We start from the raw sequence: 21,409 nt of genomic DNA on the forward strand, positions 1-21,409 counted from the left end.
CGTTTACGAATGTAGGTTATTACATGAATACATTAAGTATTTCATTTAAAATACATTCATTTATTATTATACATATTAGATCAATACTAAGGGTTAAAACGAATAAGAAAACGTTTATAGGTTTGATTTTCTGCGCGGAATTTTTTAAATTGTGACATGATAAATGTGCTGCTTGTGTTGCGTTGCTGAACATAATCACAAGATGTCTCTGTAAACCAAGCGAATGCATGATTTGACTGTTTATTGAGGAAATCTGAATTCCCACAGTCTAAACAGAATATGGAACAAAACGCGAAAGGTATGGGCAATAAGTTTCTATCTCTAACGATTTCAAACGTTTTAACACTGAGAACCAATAGCTTATATTTAATGGTAGATAACAAAAGCTGTAGTACAGGCTTTGAACATAGTTTAAAACACACATACACAAATGTAATAGTACAATAAGTACAAGTAATTAAAAACATCTCTAATTCTATTGTGTACATACAGTTGAGGTCAAACGTTTACATACACCTTGCAGAATCTGCAAAATGTCAATTATTTTAGCAAAATAAAAGGGATCATAGAAAATGCATGTTATTTTTTATTTAGTACTGACCTGAATAAGATATTTCACATAAAACAGAAGATACCATTTATAAAAATGACCCTGTTCAAAAGTTTACATGGTTGATTCTCAATACTGTATTGTTACCTGAATGATCCCCGTTTTTATTAGATTTTTTTTATTGATAGTTGTTCATGAGTCCCTTGTTTGTCCTGAACAATTAAACTGTCACAAATCCCACAAATTCTTTGGTTTTTCAGCATTTTTGTGTATTTGAACCCTTACCAAAAATGACTATGATTTTGAAATCCATCTTTTCACACTGAGGACAGCTGAGGGACTTATTACAGAAGGTTCAAATGCTTACTGATGATGAAGGAAACACAATGCATTAGGAGCCAGGGGGTGAAAACTTTTGAACAGAATGAAGATGTGTACATTTTTCTTATTTTGCCTAAATATCATATTTTTTTTTCATTTAGTACTGCCCTTCTGAAGCTACAGAAGATGTTTCCCAGAAGACCAACAAATCTAAATTCACCCTAATCTTCAAATTCAGAAAGTTAATGCATCCTGCTTCCTTCTGAAGGATCAGTGAGTGTTTGAACCTTCTCTAATAGTTGCATATGAGTCCCTCAGTTGTTCTCAGTGTGAAAAGATGGATCTCAAAATCATACAGTCATTGTTGGAAGGTTTCAAATACACAAAAATGCTGAAAAACCAAAGAATTTGTGGGACCTGAATAATTTTAGTTTAACAGTTTAACTGTTTTAGACAAACAATTCTTTGGTTTTACAGCATTTTTGTGTATCTCTTTCCAACAATGACTGTAAGATTTGGAGATCCATCTTTTCACCTTGAGGACAACTGAAGGACTCATGCAACTATTACAGAGGTCCGAATGCTCACTGATGCTTCAGAAGGAAACACGAAGCATTTAGAGCCAGCGGGTGAAAATTTTTTGAATTTGAAGATCAAGGTAAATGTAATTTGTTTTGTCTTCTGGGAAACATTTATCTGTAGCTTCTGAAGGGCAGTACTAAATAAAAAAATATGATATTTAGACAAAATAAGAAAAATGTACATATCTTCATTCCGTCCAAAAGTTTACACCCCTGGCTCGTCAGCAATGTAAAAAATTGACATGCATTTTGTATGTTTCCCTTTTTTTTGGTAAAAGAATTACCATTTTGCAGGTTCCGCAAGGTGTATGTAAATGTTTGACCTCAACTGTATATGGTAATATTGTATTTAATATTTAATATTATTTTATATTCTCGTGCCATGGCAATGTAAACTGTTTATGTGATCAAAGCAGTTACCTTACTCAAGTAACTGTTTTTTATTATTTGTATTTACATCTGAGTAACTAATATCTCCTACCGTATATTCAAGAGTAAACTACTTAATACTATTATTTACATGACAATTTTACATGACACTAACTGCAGTGACTATTCTCTTACTGGAGCTAAAACTAAAAAAAAAAACTTTTACATGATGCATAATAACCTAAACGTTCATTTCTAAAAATAAAGAAAAAAAAAAAACATACACATTAAAAGTTCATTAAAAAGGTTACTTACACAAACACTGCAAGTAAATAAAAACATACAACAACCTGAGCTTTACAAAACATACAACATGCTATTATTTGTTGGATTTAACAAAATGTAAATTCTTCAAAAATTTTCTTTGTAGAAGTTGAAGCCGAAATGCTCACACTGGGCCTTGATGACTTTGGCCAGAGCAGTAGCACCACAATAAAACACATGAACCTTTCCTTTCTTTTCCTCAGACACTTTCTGGAAAACCTGAAAATCCATATAAACATTGAGAATCAAATATACTGGGGAGAATAGAACAGAAAGGAGTAAAATGTTGGGCTTTTCATACCTTGGCCCAATCTGGTCTGCCTGGCTGTGTACGTGTGCGAAGCCCAGTGATGGAATCTCTCTTCTCTTTCTTGGCCAGCAGATCCAGAGCCATCTGCAAACCTATGGCCTTCATATCATTCTTACTGAGGGCTGATGTCATGTACATGTGCATCTCTAAAAAACGCCCTGAAAACATAAAAACAAGCACGGTTGGGCATTTCAGGGCCAACTTCATCTCCCTCGTTCTTCAGTTCTCTCTTACCTTCTGGCTCTTCATCGGCCTGGTCCATCTCCAGCTTAGTTAGGAGACTCACAAACCACTCAAAGGATTTCTGATCTCGGTTGATCCAAATAAAGTCTACCTGTGGGAAGTTAGAAAGTATTTACAATGCTTATGTGATCGAAGATGTCCGTGTCTATTAGCTATTAGTCTATTACCTTTGTTCATCTCCGGAAAACAAATTAAGGTATTTTTGATGAAATCCGAGAGCTTTCTGACCCCACGGACTATTTTAACAATGTCCTTACTACTTTTCTGGACCTTGAACGTGTCGGTTACGTTGCTGTCTATGCAGGGTCAGAAAGCTCTCCGATTTTATCAAAAATAGCTTAATTTGTGTTCTGAAGATGAATGAAGGTCTTACGGGTTTGGAACGACATGAGAGTGAGTAATTCAAATTTTTGGGTGAACTATGCCCTTAAAGGAGTAGTTTACTTTCAGAACAAAAATTTATAGATAATGTACTCAAACCCTTGTCATCCAAGATATTCATGTCTTTCTTTCTTCAGTCAATAAGAAATTATGTATCCTGAGGAAAACATTTCAGGATTTCTCTCGATATAATGGACTTCAATGGTGCCCGTGAGTTTGAACTTCCAAAATGCAATTTAAATGCAGCTACAGAGGGCTCTAAATGATCCCAGCCGATGAAGAAGGAGTCTTATTTAGCAAAACTTTTTAGACAGTTAGGGTATCTGGCTGGGATTGTTTAGAGCCCTTGAAGTAGGGCTGGGCCGATAAACGATATCATATCGAATCGCGATAAAATTTATGTTAATAACGATGATAGGCTCTAGACATTTTTTGCTCGACATGGATTAATCTAAGAGCCAATCACACAGTAGAAATATGCGACAACAGCCAATCAGCGTACAGCGTGCGTGTGCACGTCAAAGTACAAAGTTCATTTCCTACCGCACTTTGTGAAGCAAACTTAAAACCAGGACGACAAAAAAAAAGAGAGAGGAAGCAGCGACGAAAGTGAAACTAACTTCGAGTTATTATCCAAAGATGTTGAAATTGTCGACAAAAAAGGTAGCACGAATTCCGTTATATAAGTGGTTTGGCTACCTGAAAAGTGACTCTTAGCTCAGCTGAGAGTTTGGCGCGACTGTTAAAACTGAAACCGAAAGCAAAAAACGCACGCGCATTCAAAAGCAAATTTAATCCCCCCAATGCACGCAAATTAGGCTACATTACGGTGGCCGACAGAGGCCAACGCGCTGCAAACAAGAAAACACATGCAATCAGAAAAAACGACAACAAATTAAGAAAACATCTTCATCAGTTTGACAACACAGGCGCTGCAAATCCTCGCAACGCAAACACAAATACGGAAACGCGCTGCAAATTCTCACAACACAACCAAACTCAGAAACGCGCTGCGAACACATGAAGGCGCTACAAACTAACAAACGCGCTGCATATAGCACGGTCCACAACGGAAATGTTTCAGGGGGACCTCAAAAAGTGACGAACTCATCTGGGACCTGATTATTTATATCACTATATTACCTGATTATTTATATCACTATCACCTTTAAATGATACTATACTATCACTAAAAGGTGATAATTCACCGATAACACCTCTGCTCTGACCAACAGCCACTGAACAAATAATCAAGTCCCAGATGGGTTCGTCACTTTTTGAGGTCCCCCTGAAACATTTCCGTTGTGGACCGAGCTATATGCAGCGCGTTTGTTAGTTTGCAGCGCCCTCGTGTGTTTGCAGCGTGTTTCTGAGTTTGGTTGTGTTGTGAGAATTTGCAGCGCGTTTCCGTATTTGTGTTTGCGTTGCGAGGATTTGCAGCGCCTGTGTTGTCAAACGGATGAAGATGTTTTCTTAATTTGTTGTGTTTTTTTCTGTTTGCATGTGTTTTCTTAAGTTTGCAGCGCGTTGGCCTCTGTCGGCCACCGTACTACATGACATATCTAGGCTGTTATTAGTGTGTAGGCTATGATAGATTGTGTATGTCTATAGCTCTGTATCATGCTTGAAATATTCGTCTCTATTTGCACTTTGAATATTTAGAGAGTGGCCTACTTTGATTATGGCTGAATTGTCTGCACTTAATACGATTAAGAAAGAACCGTGTCGTAATTTTTTGATATTTATACTGTAGATTGTTTCAAAATGCAGTGGTTGCCTCTAATTTAAATAGCTCAACCTATAATAGAGAAAATAAACAATTGTGTTAATAATAATAATAAATAAATAATTGTGTTAAAATTATTGTAAAAACATAATTTGTATGTTTACATTTTGTACATTTACTCTCCTTTACAATACTCTGTCACAACTTTTATTTTTTTAATTTATTTTAGTAAGTTGTTTTAATTTTTAAGGCCAAATCTGTAATCTGTTTTTGTTAATAAACTATACTTTAAATGTAATTTAATGAATCCTTTCATTTTTGTGGCTTTAGTCATTGTTGGGATACTATTTTAAAGCTGGCAACATCAACAGCTTATATCAAAATATATATCGTTATCGTTCAATATGGGGAAAAAATTATCGAGATTACATTTTTGCCATATTGCCCAGCCCTACTTTGAAGCTGCATTTAAACTACATTTTGGAAGTTAAAAAACTCGGGGGCACCATTGAAGTCCACTATATGGAGATAATTCCTAAAAAAAAAACTACAATTTATATACTTTTTAACCTCAAATGCTCGTCTTGTCTAGCTCTGCATGAACTCTGTGTATTCTAGTTCATGACAATTAGGGTAGGCTGAAAAACCTAATTTTCTTCTCCAACTTCAGAATCATCCTACATTGCTGTTTTACCTTTTTTTTTTTTTGTAAAGAGTGTTTGATCTTCTTTGCATGTTCAGTTTGTAAACACTGGGTCGGTACTTCTGCAGCAATGCAGGATGATTTTGAAGTTGGAGGAGAAAATGAGATGGGAGTTTTTCTACATACCCTAACTGTCTTGAACCGGAAGACACAGTTCTCGCAGAGCTAGACAAGACAAGCATTTGAGGTTAAAAAGTATATAAACTGTCAATTAAAAAAAAAAAAAACCAATAGTTTCGCTAGATAAGACCCTTCTTCTTCAGCTGGAATCATTTAGAGCTCTTTGAAGCTGCATTTAAACTGCATTTTGGAAGTTCCAACTCAGAGGCACCATAGAAGTCCACTATATAGAGAGAAATCCTGAAATGTTTTCCTCCAAAAGCATAATTTCTTTAAGACTGAAGAAAGAAAGACATGAACATCTTGCATGACAAGGGGTGTGTAAATTATCTGTAAAGTTTTGTTCTGGAAGTGAACTTCTCCTCTAAGACAGCAACTGAAATAAATAAATTTGCTGAAATAATGTTTTTTCCCTCTTTTGTTTATTCTAGTTTCAATTCGGCTGATCACCAGTGTTACCTTCCTCAGTTTCATTTCGTTGTCTTTGATAGTTTCACACCAGGAATAGTTGCAGTTGGGGCAGTTTTGCTTTCTCATGCGATAACTGAAAGAAAGACAAAAATATTTGTTACATACACATTAAAAAAATTAGCATGTGGTTTTTTCATGCCAAGAAATTTTACATTTTGTAAACGGAGAGACTGCGTGTCTCACCGGCACATAATACTCTGCAAAATGGATGCAAAAGGAGTGATGCCGATTCCAGCGCCAATAAGCACCGCATGCTCAGATGCAAAGATCTGTCGGGTCGGGGTGCCAAAAGGTCCATCCACATAGCACTAACAAAAAAGGCGTAAACAAATGTACACAATGTCTTGTAAGATAATCCTTTTCAATAAATTAGATTACATTTTTCATAGAAGAGGTACGTGATTAAATGAGAAATTCACTTCCAGAACAAAAATGTACAGATAATTTACTCACCCCATTGTCATCCAAGATGTTCATGTCTTTCTTTCTACAGTCGAAAAGAAATTATGTTTTTTAAGGAAAACATTTCAGGAATGTTCTCCATATAGTGGACTTCTATTGTGCCCGTGATTTTGAACTTCCAAAATGCAGTTTTAATGCAGCTTCAAAGGGCTCTAAATAATCATAACCGAGGAAGAAGTGTCAATATAGTTAGGGTATAGGTTAGGGTATGCCGAAAAACTCCCATCCAATTTTCTCCTCCATCTTCAAAATCGTCCTACCTCGCTGTTTTACTTTTTTTGACTCTCCTTGCAAGTTCACTTTGTAAACTCTGGGTCAGTACTTCTGCAGCGATGTACGATTTTGAAGTTGGAGGAGAAAATGAGATGAGATCTCGCAAAACTAGACAAGATGAACATTTGAGGTTAAAAAGTGTATAAATATTAATTTATTTAAGAAAATAACAGACTATTTCTCTAGATAAGACCCTTATTCCTCGGCCGGGATCGTTTAGAGCCCTTTGAAGCTGCATTGAAACGGCAATTTAGAAGTTCAAACTTGCGGGCACCATAGAAGTCCATTATATGGAGAACATTCCTGAAATGTTTTCCTCAAGAAACAATTTCTTCATGACTGAAGAAAGAAAGACACAAACATCTTGGATGACAAGGGGGTGAGTAAATTATCTGTCAATTTTTGTTCTGGAAGTGAACTTCTCCTTTAAGTATCCAGTACAACGGAGAGATATTAAAACAAATTACTTACCTTAATGTTACAATATCTGTGATTTTCACTTAACTTAGCTGTAAGCTGGAAGACAACAATCAATAATGTGTATCTTATTTATAATAGAATAAATGTTCAGCTTTGTTCAGACAGAAAACTCACTTCTCTTGTAACCGGAGAGGCGTCTCCCAGTTCTGCTTGTGCTACTGGGTCACTGATGGGCTTCTGGGAGTTTGTTCGTGTTCCACTTGTTCGGTACATGGTCAGTTCAACAGCATCATCCTTATTAGACGCCACAGTTTCGTTGCAGCTTGCCGACTTGAAAATTTCATTCTACATGGAGCAGAGTTACACAGTTTACTAAAACTAAAACCATAAAAACATTTTCATTATTTGAAAGAAAAAAACATATTTTATTTCAGCTAATTTCACATTTTTATTTCATTTTACTTGATGTACTAACATAACTAAAACTAAACTCGAAGAAAAATTAATATAAGTTCCATAGATTAAAAAAATGAAAACATTCATTCTTTTCATAAAATAAATGGCAACATTTGTTCCAAGAGATACTGGAGAGAAGCCTGTTTATATAATAAAAGAAAATCGACAAGTCTTGGTAATGTCAACGGTGTGATTACAAAACGAACCACCTATAAAGAATTGCATCAATAAAACATCAGAGTAATGAACTTCTATCACTATGTGTTTAGAGCCAGCGGATGATGGAGAAAAGCCAAGACCTGCGTTCTACTCTCGTGGCGTCTGTTCCTCAGGCTGGTGGTGAGCCTCTTGTTGCTGATGGTTTGACTCTCTGGCTGTCGGAAATACTCGTACAGGCGGTTCGTCCACTGGCCCATCGAACGAATATGGAGCCACAGCATTTCTGTTTGAGGGAACAAGAAAAAGTCTCAGATTTGATTAAAATAAATGTTTAAAGGGATTATATAATGCGGTTTCTTGTTTTCCTTTGTCTTTGGAGTGTTACAAGCTGTTTGTGCATAGATAAGATCTGTAAAGTTGCAAAGCTTAAAGTCTCAAAACCAAAGAGATATTTCTTATCAAAGTTAAGACTCAGCCACACCTCCCTAAAACGGCTCGTTTAAATACGCCCCCAATTGTCCACGTTACGGGGTGAGTAGATTAGCCTAACACCGCCCATTTGTATATGGAAAGAAAGAAGGCGTAACTTTTACTGATTGTAGTAGTGTTGCAGCCGCCATGTCCAAAGCGAATGTACTTTGTTTGGCCTTTTTAAATAAGGACACAATTAGAAATCAGTGGTTAAGTTATATTTACAACACTGTTTCGGAACAGTACAACACAAATATTTGAGTGGGTGATGCACATTTTACGGAGGACTGTTTCCTGAACCTGGGAGAGCAGCTTATAATGCCAGCTGTACACACAGGGTTAAGGCTATAAAGTGGGGCAATTCCAATATTGCAAGGATAGTTTGCGCTTCTGACTGACAGCCTGTAAATACGTTTTCATATTTAAAGAATTCAGTACTGACTATTCAAACACAAATTTTAAGTAGTGTACAGTCGTGGCCAAAAGTTTTGAGAATGACACAAATATTAGTTTTCACAAAGTTTGCTGCTAAACTGCTTTTAGATCTTTGTTTCAGTTGTTTCTGTGATGTACTGAAATATAATTACAAGCACTTCATACGTTTCAAAGGCTTTTATCGACAATTACATGACATTTATGCAAAGAGTCAGTATTTGCAGTGTTGGCCCTACTTTTTCAGGACCTCTGCAATTCGACTGGGCATGCTCTCAATCAACTTCTGGGCCAAATCCTGACTGATAGCAACCCATTCTTTCATAATCGCTTCTTGGAGTTTGTCAGAATTAGTGGGTTTTTGTTTGTCCACCCGCCTCTTGAGGATTGACCACAAGTTTTAAGATTTGGGGAGTTTCCAGGCCATGGACCCAAAATGTCAACGTTTTGGTCCCTGAGCCACTTAGTTATCACTTTTGCCTTATGGCACGGTGCTCCATCGGGCTGGAAAATGCATTGTTCTTCACCAAACTGTTGTTGGATTGTTGGAAGAAGTTGCTGTTGGAGGGTGTTTTGGTACCATTCTTTATTCATGGCTGTGTTTTTGGGCAAAATTGTGAGTGAGCCCACTCCCTTGGATGAGAAGCAACCCCACACATGAATGGTCTCAGGCTGCTTTACTGTTGGCATGACACAGGACTGATGGTAGCGCTCACCTTTTCTTCTCCGGACAAGCCTTTTTCCAGATGCCCCAAACAATCGGAAAGAGGTTTCATCGGAGAATATGACTTTGCCCCAGTCCTCAGCAGTCCATTCGCCATACTTTTTGCAGAAGATCAATCCGTCCCTGATGTTTTTTTTGGAGAGAAGTGGCTTCTTTGCTGCCCTTCTTGACACCAGGCCATCTTCCAAACGTCTTGGCCTCACTGTGCGTGCAGATGCGCTCACACCTGCCTGCTGCCATTCCTGAGCAAGCTCTGCACTGGTGGCACTCTGATCCCGCAGCTGAATCCTCTTTAGGAGACGATCCTGGCGCTTGCTGGACTTTCTTGGACGCCCTGAAGCCTTCTTAACAAGAATTGAACCTCTTTCCTTGAAGTTCTTGATAATCCTATAAATTGTTGATTTAGGTGCAATCTTAGTAGCCACAATATTCTTGCCTGTGAAGCCATTTTTATGCAACGCAATGATGGCTGCACGCATTTCTTTGCAGGTCACCATGGTTAACAATGGAAGAACAACGATTTCAAGCATCACCCTCCTTTTAACGTGTCAAGTCTGCCATTCTAACCCAATCAGCCTGACATAATGATCTCCAGCCTTGTGCTCGTCAACATTCTCACCTGAGTTAACAAGACGATTACTGAAATGATCTCAGCAGGTCCTTTAATGACAGCAATGAAATGCAGTGGAAAGTTTTTTTGGGATTAAGTTAATTTTCATGGCAAAGAAGGACTATGCAATTCATCTGATCACTCTTCATAACATTCTGGAGTATATGCAAATTGCTATTATAAAAACGTAAGCAGCAACTTTTCCAATTTCCAATATTTATGTAATTCTCAAAACTTTTGGCCACGACTGTAGAGTAGTGCTTGTTGTTTCTCGTTCTGCGATCACAAATGCAGACATGGTGTTATGTTTAACGCAACATGTGAAAAGACATGTCATTATAATCAGTAGTTATGTCCCCACTGGATGCAACAAATGCCTAGTTTATAATGGGTTTTATTGTTTCTGTCTCATTACGCCGAGAAACGGCATGGTAAGGGGTGTAACATTTCCGTCACACGCTTGAGGTATTCAGCCAATCACAATGCACCGGATAGCTGGCCAATCAGAGAACACCTCGGTTTCCATCAATGAGTTTTGTAAAAATCGAAGCATTTCAGAAAGGCAGGGCAGAGAGGAGCAACAATAATGTACAGTATGTGAAAAATAATGTTTTTTGAACCTCAAACTGCATAAACACATAGCATTACAACAAATACACAACATAATGCTCTTTTTAGCAACATCATATGACTCCTTAAACAAAAATATTTTGGTAAACACTTGCTTTGTTGTACATTTTTATGTATAAATGTTTTGTTTTGTTAGAAAAAATGTTTCATCAAGACAGGCTGACTAAAAAACATTTCTTGTTGTGTTAAATATTTCCTTTGTTCCGCAATTTTTATTTTTTTTTGTTAGGAAAAAAGAAAAATAAACTTGATAATAAAACAGACTGCCTGAAAACAAGTATCAGATTTGTGGAAAACAAATCTTATTGTGTTAATTATTTTTAGTAGTTTTTATTTATTTAATTTTTTATTTATTTATTTTTTGTGGTTTTGTTAGAAAAAAGTTTTGTTTTGGCACGAAAAAATACAAATTGAATTAACAGACTGAATGTTTTAGACAGACTGAGATTGTTTGAAACAGATCTTTTTGTGTTAAATATTTGTTTTGTTGTGCAATTTATTTTATTTATTTTAGAAAAAAGGTTTAACAAACTGCCTGAAAATAAGTATTAGATTTGTTGAAAACTTGAAAATGTTGAAAATTTTATCATTTTAAACATTTGCTTTTTTTGTAAAGAATTTTTGTTTTGTTAGAAAAAATCTTTTATCAAGGCAGATTGTCTGAAAACAAATGTTATACTTTTAAACATTTGCTTTGTTGTGCAATTTATTTATTTGTTTATTTATTTTTTGTTTTGTTAGAAAAAATCTTTTATCAAGGCAGATTGTCTGAAAACAAATGTTATACTTTTAAACATTTGCTTTGTTGTGCAATTTATTTATTTGTTTTTTATTTTTTGTTTTGTTAGAAAAAATGTTTTATCAAGACAGACTGTTTGAAACAAATCTTGTTTTGTTAAATATTTGAATTGTTGTACATGCTATTTTATTTATTTATTTTTTTTAGAAGAAAAAGTTGTTTTTGTATGAAAAATAAACTTTAACAGACTGCCTAAAAACAAGTATCAGATTTGTTAAAAACAAATCTTAATGTTTTAAACATTTGCCTTTTTGTATACATTTTTTATTTTGTTAGGAAAAAAAATTGTTTCGTTAAGACTGTCTTATAAAACATTTCTTATTGTGTTAAATATTTGCTTTGTTGCACAAATTTTTTTTGTTAGGAAAAAAGAAAAATAAACTTCATCAGATTTTTTGAAAATGATTTGCTTTGTTGTGCAATTTCATTTTTATTTATTTGTTTTTTGGTGGTTTTGTTAGAAAAAAAGGTTTTGTTTTGGTACGAAAAATAAACTTGAATTAACAGACTGAATGTTTCATCAAGACAGATTGTTTGAAAGCAATTTATATATTAATATTTGCATTGTTGTGCAATTTATTTATTATTATATAAATCTTATATTATATCAAATCTTATAGTTGCTTTTTCTGTGTACATTTTTTGTTTTGTTACAAAAAAGTTTTATCAAAACAGATTGTCTGAAAACAAATCTTATTGTGTTAAATATTTGCTTTGTTATGCAATTTGTTTTATTTTATGTTTTAATTATTATTCTTTTTTAATTTATTTATTTTGTTTTAATGTTAAAAAAGGTTTTGTTTTGAAATAAATAAACTTGAATTAACAGACTGACAAAAAAAACAAGTAACAGATTTGCTGAAAACAAACATTTGCTTGTTTTGTGTACATTTTTGTTTTTCTTACATTTTTTGTTTTGTTTGAAAAAATGTTCTGAAACATAAACTTACGTCAAGACAGATTGCCTAAAAACAAGTCTCAGATTTGTACAAAACAAATCTTGTTGTGTTAAACATATTTGCTTTGGGTAAATTTATTATTTTTCCCTAAAAGATGCAAAACAAAAAAACATACATACACAAAAATGTAAGTAAGATTTTTCTGCAGTGCATTTTAATTGCATTTAGAGGGATAGTTCATGCAAAAATGAAAATTCTGTCATTAATTACTCACGCTCATGTCCTTCTAAAACTGTAAGACCTTTGTTCGTCTTCAGAACACAAATTAGGATTTTTTTAATGCGAACATGGTAATTACATAGCTGTCTATGCAGGGTCAAAAAGCTCTCGGATTTCAGACAGCAACGCAATTACTACGTTCGCATAACAAATATCTTAATATCATAAGGTTTTACGAGTTTGGAATGACATGATGCTGAGAAATTAATGACAAAAGTTAAATTTTTAGGTGAACTATCCCTTTAAATGCACATACTACTAAATTATAAAACAAATCTTTTCAGTATATTAGAATTGTGCAAGACTAACATAACTGTATGCTTTCCAGTTGTTTTACCTTGCTGCTCAGGAGCGCTGCTGATGGTAAACGGATGCCACTCGTACTTGGCGATAACAGGGATGTTAATATACACATAATCCCCAGGTTTGAACTGAAAGAATGGAGGCCTCTTGATTACCAAATGTGTTACCTTCAAAACACAAAAAAGGCAGTAGAGGTGAGGCTTTCATCACTAAATGTTCCAGCAAACAAAATACACCAAAACACTGGCTCAAATGGTACCTTCGAGGGCAATAAGTTGACTTCAACTATGTACAGCCCACCTATGCGGGACACCGCTATTCCAACAAGTTTCTCAATGATGAACACCACTCCTGGCACCACAAACCATTTCCAAAAGTTCGCACAGTGGATGATCAACAGGGCCCAAACCCAGATGTAGGAAAGATGAGACCAGTAGAACACCTACACAAAAACAAGCCTTTTTCCGTTTCACATTTCCCAAATCAACAGATATTTACGGAAGCAACCATGTGCAGATTGTTGCTTCTCATGAATTCAATCACCAAGCTTTCACCTCAAAATGACCACTTCGTCTGACGAATGTGCTGGAGCACACCACCATCAAGCAGATGAGAACCTGCAGAACGACGCCCGTAATAGAGGCGGTGCCATTGACCCAGCCAATCCCAGGACGGATGGTGAAAAGATACTCCCACAGCTGGTACATGCCATCATTCTGAGACATTCGGGCTAAGAACAGAGAGAAAGGGATTTTAAGAAATATTCGTTACATACATACAGTGAGGGAAAAAATTATTTGTTCCCCTGCTGATTTTGTTCGTTTGCCCACTGACAAAGAAATGATCAGTCTATAATTTTAATGGTACGTTTATTTGAACTGTAAGAGATAGAATAACAAACCCAGAAAAACGCATTTCAAAAATTGATTTGCATTTTAATGACGGAAATAAGTATTTGAATAAGTATCCCAAAACATGACTTAGTGCTTGGTGGCAAAACCCTTGTTGGCAATCACAGAGGTCAGATGTTTCTTGTAGCTGGCCAACAGGTTTGCACACATCTCAGGAGGGGTTTTGTCCCACTCCTCTTTGCAGATCCTCTCCAAGTCATTAAGGTTTCAAAGCTGATGTTTGGCAACTCGAACCTTCAGCTCCCTCCACTTTCTATGGGTTTAAGGTCTGGAGACTGACTAGGCCACTCCAGGACCTTCATGTGCTTCTTCTTGAGCTACTCCTTTGTTGCCTTGGCCATGTCTTTTGGGTCACTGTCATGCTGGAATACCCATCCACAACCCATTGTCAATGCCCTGGAGGTTCTCACCCAAGATTTGGAGGTACATCCCCATCCATCGTCCCTTTGATGCAGTGCAGTTGTCCTGTCCTCTTAGCCAAAAAACGCCGACAAAGCATGTTTCTACCTCCATGTTTGATGGTGGGAATGTTGTTCTTGGGGTCATAGGCAGCATTCCTCCTCCTCCAAACATGGTGAGTTGATGCCAAAGAGCTTGATTTTGGTCTCATCTGACCACAACACAATCATTCAGATGTTCACTGGCAAACTTCAGACGGGCCTGAACATGTGTTTTCTTGAGCAGGGGGACCTTGCGGGCGCTGCAGTGACTATGGTCCCAGCTGCCTTGAGATCATTGACAAGATCCTCCCGTGTAGTTCTGGGCTGATTCCTCCGGTTCTCATGATCATTGAAACTCCACGAGGTGAGATCTTGCATGGAGCCCCAGACCGAGGGAGACTGACAGTTATTTTGTTTCTTCCATTTGTGAATAATCAAACCAACTGTTGTCACCTTCTCACCAAGCTGCTTGGCGATGTTCTTATAGCCCATTCCAGCCTTGTGTAGGCCTACAATCTTGTCCTTGACATCCTTGGAAAGATCTTTGGTCTAGGCCATAGTGGAGAGTTTGGAATCTGATTGATTGATTGATTGCTTCTGTGGACAGGTGTCTTTTATACAGGTAACAAGCTGAGATTAGAAGCACTCCCTTTAAGAGAGTGCTCCTAATCTCAGTTTGTTATCTGTATAAAAGACACCTCAGAGCCAGAAATCTTGCTGATTGATAGGGGATCAAATACCCTCTCACTCATTAAAATCGTTTTTCTAGAATTTTTGTTGTTATTCTGTCTCTCACTGTTAAAACAAACCCACCATTAAAATTATAGACTGATCACTTCTTTGTCAGTGGGCAAACGTACAAAATCAGCAGGGGATCAAATAATTTTTTCCCTCAGTGTATGCAACCTGCAATTTCAAGAGGAGTACTGGATTTTTAACTTCTGGGAGTTTATTACAGGTTACCGAAGTTCATGACGTGAGCGCCAGTGTGCACGATGGTGAAGATCAAGGTGGCGTAGCCCACAATCTGATGCAGTAGAATGTTCTGGTCCAAAGGTAAGACCCTCACCACCCAGGTGGCACGTAGCCATGTCAGACACCGCCTCAACATCAGCACCTGCGAGACAAAATATTTTGTCACTACAGGATAATTGAGCATTAGATTAATCTGTAAGCTCAACTCACCATTATAAAAGTGCAGTTGAGGTTGAGACACTGGCCGCAGCCCTTGGCCACCATGAAACAGGGGCCTCCATGTGCATTCCTCAGCATTGCAATGATGAAGAGAAGTAAATTTAGGAGGGCGTACAGGCAGAGAAAGAGCAGCTTGCGGCTGTTGTTGTGCCAGTATGCCCGTGTGAGGTAACGAGGAGTCTTGCGTTTCTTCTGATCCAGATCAGGAGGTTTTAGCCAGTTGGCGGCACTGAGTGAAAACAGAGAAAGTAGTATTTTTTTGGTAAAAAAAAAACTTGGTACATTTTGGAGCATTTATGTTTGATTACCCAGTGGTTAGTTTTGGTCCTTGGTAAAGAGTTAGACATTAACCAAACCAACCAGCTGCGGGATGAATCATAACATTAGAAAAAAGTAGTATTTTTGGTGATGAAATTGGTACATTTTGAAGTATTTATTTTTTATTACAGAGTGGTTAGTTCTGGTCTTTGGTAAAGAATTACTAGCCACGGACCAAACCAACCAGCTATGAGATGGATCATCATATTACAAACAAGTAGTATTGTTTGGTAATAAAATTGGTACATTGGTACATAAAACAAGTAGTATTTTTTTTTTGTTGGTAATTTTGGTAATACATTTTAAGTAGTATTTTTTGTTTATTTTGGTAATAAATTTTGTACATTTTGGAGCATTTTTTCTTTGATTACACAGTGGATAGTTCTGGTCTTTGGTAAAGAGTTACTAGCCATGAACCAAACCAACCAGCTACGAGATGAATCATAACATTACAAACAAGTAGTCATTTTGGTAATTTTGGTGATAAATTTGGTACATCTTAGAGCATTTTTTACAGAGTGGTTAATTCTGATCTTTGGTAAATAGTTACTAGCCATGAACCAAACCAACCAGCTATGAGATAAATCATAACATTAAAACAAGTAGTGTTTTTGGTAGTAAATTTGGTACATTTTGGTAGCATAAATGTAGGGTCTGGGCACTCTCCATAGACAGCGCTAAACCGGAGGGGTGGGATAAACGGTTGTCTTTCAAACTCCCTCTCCACACAATAGGATAGCGCTACAACCAATCAGAGCAATGAAGAAAGTGACGTAGTCAACTCCAAATACATCCTTCTTTTGTAAGAACGACCTCAGTGCAGTTTCTTGTTATTTTCTCAGAGAAAAGCTTAACTTCAAGTATTTCAGAGTGGCGGCCAAAGCAGATTCGAAAGAAAGTTGTTTGCTAGCAGCAGCCATCGCTCTCTCTCTCGCGCATATTTCACGGAACCAGAGAACATCTGACGGAACTTATGGTCGCAGGTCAGCCGTCATCATGTTAAACCCGCCCACCGACTCGTGATTGGCCCGGTCGATTTTGGATTTTTGGAAATCTCAAGTGAACGGAGAGTTACTAGACTGCCCTTGGAAGCAAATGTAATTTGCTGCCGCTAGGGGCGCGTCTAGATTCTAGGCTAACATTTTGGAGCATTTATTTTTTGATTACACAGTAGTTAGTTCTGGTCTTTGGTAAAGAGTTAGCCATGAACCAAAACAACCAGCTATGAGATGAATGATAACATTACAAACAAGTGTTATTTTGTGGTCATTTTGGTAATAAATTTGGTACATTTTGGAGCATTTTGTCTTTTATTAAACAGTGGTTAGTTCTGGTCTTTGGTAAAGAGTTAGTAGCCATGAACCAAACCAACCAGCTATGAGATTAATCATAACGTTACAAACAAGTAGCTTGTTTGGTAATTTTTGTAATAAATTTTGTATATTTTGGAGCATTTATTTTTGATTACAGAGTGGTTAGTTCTGGACTTTGGTAAAGCGTTACTAGCTGTGAACCAAACCAACCAGCTATGAGATAAATTAATAACATTACAAACAAGTAGTAATGTTTGGTAATTTTGATAATAAATTGTTTCATTTTGGCGTATATTTATTTTTCATTACAAAGTGGATAGTTCTGGTCTTTGGTAAAGTTACTAGCCATTAACCAAACCAACCGCTAAAAGATGAATCATAACATTACAAACATTGATTTGAAGCAAAACAGTATTTGAAAACTGAACAAAAAAATATAACCACTTTAAAGGAGAACTCCGGTGTGATTTTGACCTGAAGTGTATTGAATCATGATACCGAGTGTGAACGTACCTTGCATATCTCATCTCGGTTTGTGTCCAGCTGTCCGAAATCTGGGGTCAGTTAGCCGATGCTCACAACAGGTTGTCAGTGAGAGTCAACAGGGCATCGGAATAGCCATGTAAATAAATCACTGTTTTACGCCATTTACGAGGCACAAAGTAGCTCCACACTTCATTGGTAGACTTCCAAGGGCCCTGACATTTAAAACGAGACATTGAGAACTCAGAAAAAGCACCGGTATTTTATTTACAAGTAGATTTATACAGACATCTTCCACCAGGAACAGACGGGTCGCCGCCATCTTAAATGTAGTCACGATAAGTCGAGTGTCGAGCACGAAGGAAACTACAACCTGATACGTTGATAACCTGATAAATTCCTTGGTGCTCGACACTCGACTTATCGTGACTAAGTTCAGGATGGCGGCGACCGGATTTTCTTTCCCAGGTACTGTCTGTATAAATCTTCTTGTAAATAAATTACCGGTGCTTTTTCTGAGTTCTCAATGTCTCGTTTTAAATGTCAGGGCCCTTGGAAGTCTACCAATGAAGTGTGGAGCTACTTTGTGCCTCGTAAATGGCATAAAACAGTGATTTATTTACATGGCTATTCCGATGCCCTGTTGACTCTCACTGACAACCTGTTGTGAGCATCGGCTAACTGACCCCAGATTTCGGACAGCTGGACACAAACCGAGATGAGATATGCAAGGTACGTTCACACTCGGTATCATGATTCAATACACTTCAGGTCAAAATCACACCGGAGTTCTCCTTTAATGAGGGAATTTCTTAACAGGAATTTCACAGTTAAACATTAAGTAGTTTAAATAATACAGACTAAGGGCTCAACAAAAGCATGTACCATCAATTAACAACCACATATCTTAAGGATCTAAACATGTGAGTCATTAATTCATTCGCTCAAATGATTCAAAAACACTGATAAATTCAGGATCTAAATATGTGATTGCTTTTATGAGTGAGTCATTGAATCATTCAGTCAACCGATTTGTTCAAACGCACTCAATCATATATTAATGAATGCTCTGATATGCACAACGGGTCACTTCATTTGATTCTTTTTTCGTTGCCAAAGGTAAAATGAACAAATCAAAGGGCAAAACTATCTTAAATACATAATATTACTCAATATTAACTTCTTCCTCAGTGAACTGTAGTATAAAAATATCCTTCTTGCACTTGTGCTGTTGATCTGAATACCATCTCTTTTGTGATATAATTGTGTCCCACCTGATGGTGAGGTTCTCCATAACTTCAGGAAAGTTCTCCAGCTCTGCCTTCAGCTCTTCAAACGTGATGGAGCCGCTGTTATCTTTATCGGCAGATTCGAACAGCGCCAGCGTCAGGTCATCCAGCTTTTCCTCAGGGAGAGAGATCGCACTCTCACGCAAACAGGATTTTAGAACCGTACGTAACTCATCTGGGTCTATGGAACCACTGCCTACAAGACAGGGCAACACAATAATTAAATGAATAGTTTAACACTTATTGCTTAACAAACTGTATGGTGTAACGCAAGTGTGGCATGTTTCTGGATCAACACTGTTTGTTGTTTTTTGGCACAACATTACAGTCAGCCAATCCTTTGATATTCATTTTATGGATGGTTATGCATTTTAGTTAATATTATTACATTGTTTATATTTTAAAAGGATTATTTAAATATCACGTTGCAGCCTTCTGGTTGAGAATAGTAAGAATACTAAAATGAAAGAGTAAAAGACGATGGTATTGTACACCTTACCATCCACGTCGTAAACCTGGAAGAGGAAGCGTAGTTTGTCTGTTTCACTGCCATGGATCAGAAGATCTAAAGCCTTGAGAAGTTCATCCAGACTGATGGAGCTGCTGCCATCAGAGTCAAACAAGGCGAAAAACCTCTCTGCGAAAAATGACTAAAAGAACAGGAGACAGAATAAAAACAAACTTGCTTTGAACTAAAATTATAAAGGTTTACATATTCATAAATCTCACCTCTTTTACTTTCAGAGCTGTTTTAAACTCATCTATGTCGATTTCTTTGTCGTCTCCTGCAATGCTCTCGAACTGCTTGGTGACCCATTCCAGCCAGCGCGCATCTTCTTCTAGACTCATGTTTCTGCTCCACATACACTGTATTAGCAATATAGATTCATAAGACAAATGTATTGTCAGTCCATAATGACATACATGTAAGCAACATCTTGCCGAAAACAAACAATTTTTCAGTTATTGAACATACATGTAGCCACATTTTAAACCAGTTTTATTCATCAAAGAATCCTGAAAAAAGTATCATAGGTTCCAAAACAAATATTAAGGAGCACAACTGTTTCCAACATTGATACTAAATCAGCATTTTATTAAGATTTCTGAAGGATAATGTGACACTGAAGACTGGCGTAATGTTAAAAATTCAGCTTTCCATCACAGGAATAAATTCTGTTTCAAAGTATATTAAAATAGAAAACAACTATTTTGAATAGCAATAATATTTCACAATATTACAGCTTTTTCTGTATTTTTAATCAAATAAACACAGCCTTGATGAGTCTTTAAAAACATTAAAAATCCTACTGATCCCAAAGTTCTATAAATAGACTTTTTGTCTATATATAGATCAGTACATTTATATACCTATAGCCTATATACACACAACACAGAAACAAATCACAACACACATACATAGATGTTCCATTTAAAACAAAAGAAGACATTACCTTTAGACGTGAATCTTCTCAGTCTTTGCCTTTTGCAAGTATTTCCTTTCAACTTTTCATTAAAAATGTTCTCACAGACAAAAATGGAAAAGATACAGAGAGATTTTATTGCGGTCTCTAGTCTAACTAGTCCAGTTAATCACCTTTCAGAGGAAGAGAGAGAAAAGGAGAGAGCGTGACATACAGAGGGAGGCTGGGCAGTCTTGTTTTGGACATTCAATATCTCGTACACACAGGAGCAGCTGCCCCTGACATCCCTGCGCCTGCTGAGCAGCCCTCAGTATGACCCATACTGCACTACTCATCACTAAATCACACCTAAACACTAATAATAAGCTCCTTTCTCCTTACTATCTATTATGAAACTACTAAACTGGACGAAACAGCACTATAAAAGTGATCCATGTGACATTTTCACACTGGTATATATTTAAAGTCATCAGAAGTCACACTATATGATCAAATTTTTATTTCCTGAGAACTTATCTTGAAACACTCAACAAAGAAATACAGTTGAGGCCAAAAGTTTACACACACCTTGCAGAATTTGCAAAATGTTAATTATTTTAACAAAATAAAAGGGATCATACAAAACGCAAAATGCAATGTTGTTCATGAGTCCCTTGTCTTGAACAGTTAAACTGACCGCTGTTCTTCAGAACAATCCTTCAGGTCCCACCATTTCTTTAGTTTTTCAGCTTTTTTGTGTATTTGAACCCTTTCCAACAATGACTATATGACTTTGAGATCCATCTTTTCACACTGAGGACAACTGAAGGACTTCTATGCAGCTATTACAGAAGGTTCAAACACTCACTGATGCTTTAGAAGGAAAAATTAGGCATTAAGCCTGGGGGTGAAAATTTAGGTGTGTATATTTTTCTTATTTTGCCTAAATATCATATTTTTTTCATTTTGCACTGCCCTTCAGAAGCTACAGAAGATACTTACATGTTTCCTAGAAGACAAAATGAACTATATTTACCCTGAT

At 36.6% G+C, this 21,409-nt stretch overlaps 1 protein-coding gene across 1 annotated transcript; it reads right to left on the bottom strand.

Moving 5' to 3' along the window:
• Positions 1-1,307: 1,307 nt before the first annotated feature.
• nox5 (NADPH oxidase, EF-hand calcium binding domain 5) lies at positions 1,308-20,376 on the bottom strand. Its single transcript, XM_073832029.1, has 15 exons — positions 19,694-20,376; positions 19,464-19,614; positions 18,950-19,160; positions 15,553-15,790; positions 15,331-15,484; positions 13,571-13,746; positions 13,276-13,458; positions 13,051-13,183; positions 8,010-8,152; positions 7,306-7,350; positions 6,283-6,407; positions 6,088-6,172; positions 2,690-2,789; positions 2,447-2,613; positions 1,308-2,364 (listed from the first exon to the last, which is right to left on the bottom strand). The coding sequence occupies exons 1-15, from the start codon at positions 19,826-19,828 to the stop codon at positions 2,233-2,235; spliced, it is 2,178 nt and encodes a 725-aa protein (XP_073688130.1). The 5' UTR covers positions 19,829-20,376; the 3' UTR covers positions 1,308-2,232.
• Positions 20,377-21,409: the final 1,033 nt, after the last annotated feature.

The sequence above is a fragment of the Garra rufa genome, chromosome 25, assembly GCF_049309525.1.
Source record: "Garra rufa chromosome 25, GarRuf1.0, whole genome shotgun sequence".
NCBI classification, from domain to species: Eukaryota; Metazoa; Chordata; class Actinopteri; order Cypriniformes; family Cyprinidae; genus Garra; species Garra rufa.

Excerpts from the sequence above, each read along its gene's own strand:
- nox5 (XM_073832029.1), bottom strand. The coding sequence starts at position 19,828 with ATGTGGAGCAGAAACATGAGTCTAGAAGAAGATGCGCGCTGGCTGGAA. Across the intron at positions 15,485-15,552 it reads TCAACTGCACTTTTATAATG|GTGCTGATGTTGAGGCGGTG; the intron begins GTGAGTTGAGCT and ends TTTGTCTCGCAG. Across the intron at positions 13,459-13,570 it reads GACGAAGTGGTCATTTTGAG|GTGTTCTACTGGTCTCATCT; the intron begins GTGAAAGCTTGG and ends GTTTTTGTGTAG.